The 4,367-nt window shown below is 40.2% G+C and overlaps 1 protein-coding gene across 1 annotated transcript in view; it reads left to right on the top strand.

Annotated features, from left to right (window-relative positions):
- Nucleotides 1–331: 331 nt before the first annotated feature.
- adgrf3b (adhesion G protein-coupled receptor F3b) overlaps nt 332–4,367 on the top strand; it is a 6,341-nt gene continuing 2,305 nt past the window's right edge. Inside the window, exons 1-3 of the mRNA XM_035678230.1 lie at nt 332–519; nt 1,510–1,695; nt 2,695–4,008. Coding sequence (XP_035534123.1) covers nt 1,549–1,695; nt 2,695–4,008 — 1,461 coding nt within the window. The 5' untranslated portion in view covers nt 332–519; nt 1,510–1,548. The remainder of the gene's footprint in view (nt 520–1,509; nt 1,696–2,694; nt 4,009–4,367) is intronic.

The following is a 4,367-nucleotide window of genomic DNA, read 5'->3' on the forward strand; positions in this document are numbered from 1 at the left end:
ACCCTGACACTAATATTAATCTTTCTTTACAGCTGATGGAATTTACCTGGTCTATACTTTCACCGTTTCTGTCAGTTGCAAGCAGACCAAAGAACCACAATATGTTTATGTGACTTTTGAAAACAACAACAAACAGTTTAAAAGTGCACGAGTGGATATCCCAGTAATTTATGGTAACTAATTCTTGTAAATTGTAAAGTCTTTTAATTCGATTTTAACTTTGTCCATGGTATAATATGATATTCTCACTGTGTTTTACTTTGTTTGTAACTACATTGTATCTTGCATCAACTAACGATTCCCTATATTTTTCTCCAAGCGGGTGCAACATTTTGCAAAGAGGAATGGATAAATGTAGAGCAGTGGCCAAAAACCCCATCTGGAGATACAGTGATTAACCGAACATGTCAACAGGGCAGGGTTGGCTATAAGTCACGCACTTGTGACGGCACAAACTGGCTGCCGGTGTTCTCATACTGCGTCAACGAAGAGTTGAACCAAGTTTTAGATGCCGCAGACGTGAGTGTGCATTACAGCTCATAATCATAGACTTATGAGGTCCTATCTGACTTTATTGTCAAAAAATGCAGAGGTTGCAGACCACTGGTCAGTGCTCTGACTGTACACAAGATGGCCAATCAAATTTTTTTCTCTTTACTGTGTCAGTGAGGTTAAATTGTTTTACAAGATCATTAAAATGTTCCTTAAAATTGACAGTTGTATTGAAAACATTATGAATGACACTAATACAAATGACAATAACATTGGGAGGATTTTCTTTTAATCATGTTTGAACTTGGTGAATAGTAAATTTTTACCATTTGGTACCATGCTAGAGTTTCTAGTTAGCTAATAGACCTTTTTCACAGCAGCCATTTTGACATGAAATAGTAGGGCAAACACAAGGATGCTAATTAAGGTTCCGTTCCATTCAGAGTCAAGGTATTGTGCATGTTGGCTCACTGGAAACGCTATGTTACACTAAATGTAATGATGTTTTAATTAGTAGCATTCATTGTGATTACCCTACTATTGCATGTCAAAATGACCACTATGAAAAATATTTTAATATTTGAGTGATCTACCCCTTATTGGGTTTTTGCCTGTTTATAACTTGTGCACTGCAGCAGACACACTTATGATAATGACATAATTTGGAGCTCAGACTGGTGACCCAAGCTTGTCCGTGCAAAAACTGCATCTGGGAGCAGAAGAGAAACAGAAATAAGCCAATTAGCAGTGAAATATGTTTCAGTATTATCAGTCATTATTTTTAATTGCATTGATAGTTAATAAGCTGTATTATTAGTCTGTGAAGATCCATTTAGGTATCCAGGGCTAAGTCAGGAATCGTTCAATCTTTAGGATTCCTTTCATTTTAATAAATAACAGAGAACTTTAAAACTCAGTATCTCAAACCCACTGAGAACTCTCCATTAGGATTTTGTGTGAGCATATGTGTGTGCTTTTGCACATCCTAAAGCTGAGATACTGTTTTCTGTTTCCTAGAATTTCTTACAGGGACTCGGAGCTACCCAAGACGTTGCTATGGATATATTTTCAGGACTTAAGAACAGGTCAACATCTGATTCTGACTCTGATGACGAGACGGCCGATGTTACTGCTTCCATCAACGTTCTTAATGTGATGGCGAGTGCATCGAAAAATGTTGTCTTGAATCAGGACATCTTTCCCGTAAGCCCCTGTTAATTATTAAGTCCTTTACTGAAATACATGTGAAGTTTTAAGCTTGAAGGTTCATGTTTGACCTCGGAAACAGCAAAGTTGCAAAAGAAATTGTAACATAAGGTCCCACAAAGGCTACTTTTTTCCCCCGAAGCTCTTAACCAAATCTCATGGCCTTCCTCGACGGAATCAATTGCTCAGTTGTCATGGAAATGGTTTAGGTGTTATCAAGTAACCTCAGTATGGAATTTCCCTAATGTGATAATGTGGTCATATGTGGTTCATACATTCGAGTTCGCATATGAATGGGAAGAGGATTTTAAGCTGCCATTCTGAGACACCTGTGTAAATCCAATGAGATGCATCCCACTGGGACTCCCTTACATAGCTGGGCTGTCAAAATGTCTAGCTAGAGTTTTCAAGTCCCAATCCTAGACTGTATTTAATTAAAAATGGACAGTGTCTCTGTGACGCAACCCATAGGTTCCGAAGAGACGTTGTAAAGCTCTGGCCGTCGCCATCTTGCCAGTCCTGACTCCAAAACTGGGCAAAGACATGAAGCATTGGTTGAGCTGAGGTGGGTCGAATGAAGCCTGTTTACTGAAAAAAAGCTACCTGTGACAGCACCCACCTGTCACTCAAAGCTGCCATGCTCTTAATAAACAAATTAAAGCATAACTTTAAGTCTTATATATAATTGAAATGCTCAAGTTATATAAAACACACCCCCTGTACATTTGTCATGAACGGTGAAATTAGCTATAGAGACCAAACCAATTTTTGTACCAGGGTGTAAACATGCATGTTAATATGGGGTCGTATGGAGATTGACTCACTTCTGGAGCCAGCCTCAAGTGGCCATTCATGGAACTGTGTTTTAGTTGTAATGACTTCATTAGCCATCCACAAAGGTTGCTGCTTGGACCCAATGAGTTAGCACTTTCCACAAATCACTCACCTAGATAAAATATGCATTAGCACTTATTTTTTTTTATTCTTCTGTTTCAGGATTTTGTTGAAGCAGCAAGCAATATGTTGAACAAGACCTGGGGTGGGGTCAACGACACTGTTATTCACGATATGTCAGCAACTTACCTTAAATCTGTGGAGGGTCTGGTGAAGAATGTCAAGGTCAACAACAGCAGAGAAGTCAGCGGACTTGACACACAAAACTTAAAGCTCGACATCTGCTCAAGTACAGACTGCAATGTGACCGTGTTTGACATCAGCGTGAATCTGAACAAGACCAGTGGAATAATGAAAACTTTTGCTGTGAAAAATCTAATGCATAAATTAAAAAACAACTTCCCCAAAACGGCGGCTACCAGCCTTGTACTATCAGCCACACTAGAGGACAACAATGATTCAGTGTTAGATATTACGCTGAAGTTCCCCAGGGAGCAGCTGAATTCCAGTAAACCTTTGTGTGTCTTCTGGAACACCACAAAAAAGGAATGGTCAAGGGATGGATGCACTTTAAAAACTCGTGATGATAACCACACAGTCTGCGAGTGCAACCACCTGACTTCATTCTCTGTCCTCATGGCCAAAAGTGATATATCGACTGATATCCTAGATATCATTACCAATGTAGGCCTGGGTGTGTCCATCTGCTCCTTGCTGATCTTTCTCATCATTGAGTCTCTAGTGTGGTCAGCTGTGGTCAAGACCAACCTTTCACATTTCCGTCACACAGCCATGGTGAACATTGCCATGTTCCTCTTGCTCGCTGACTGCAGTTTCTTGGCTTCCACTTCACCTGAAGATCTCAGCAGCACATTGTGCCTAGTTTTGACCGTATGCAAACACCTGTTTTACTTAGCCATGTTCAGCTGGATGCTGTGCATGAGTGTCATGCTCGTCCACCAGCTCATCTTTGTCTTCAGCCCACTGAGAAAAAGAGTCTTCATGTTCCTCTCCAGCATTGTAGGTTATGTTTGTCCAATCCTAATAGTGGGTTCTAGCTATGTGTATTGCAAATACACGTACAAGCGCTACTATGATCCAAAAACATGCTGGCTTGTTTTTGACAGACTTTTGGAGGGCTCTGTACATGCTTTTCTCCTCCCTGTGGGAACTGTTATTTTGACAAATCTCTTTTCCATGGTGGTCGTCATTCTTACTCTGATGAAGTCCTCTGCCACTGATGGCGGAAAGTCAGATGACAAAGAGACAGCCAAAAGCATCCTTAAAGTGGTGGTTTTTCTAACGCCAGTCTTTGGAGTAACATGGATTATTGGCTTCTTTCTGCTCATATTGGACCAAGGCAATCCCATGTTTGTTGTTGCTAACTACAGTTTCACCATCCTCAATTCCTTCCAGGTAATTAGAAAGTAACTCTGTTTTAAAATGAGATTGAAAATGAAACAACTCTGGGGGTGTGGAGTTAGAAAGAAGTGACGTTACCAGACCTCTGTGGCCAATAGCTCAGCATCTCATTAAAGTCAGTATCGGTGTATTGGATCAGTGCATCCCAGGCTGGTAGGCCTATTGTATGTTTTTGCAAACACCAAATTATATTCAATTAAAAAAGCTGGCTGCTCAACATTTTTATAGTTAACTGCCAACAACAAAATTTGAAATGGCTAGTCAAACAATACCTATGTACATACTCTATAATTGCCATGTATTTTTTGCCGGCTGTGACTCAGAGGCAGAGGTCGTCCCCCAATCGGAAGGTT

Source organism: Morone saxatilis, unplaced genomic scaffold (genome assembly GCF_004916995.1).
Source record: "Morone saxatilis isolate NCDOM2014 unplaced genomic scaffold, NCSU_SB_2.0 Contig7, whole genome shotgun sequence".
NCBI lineage: Eukaryota > Metazoa > Chordata > Actinopteri > Moronidae > Morone > Morone saxatilis.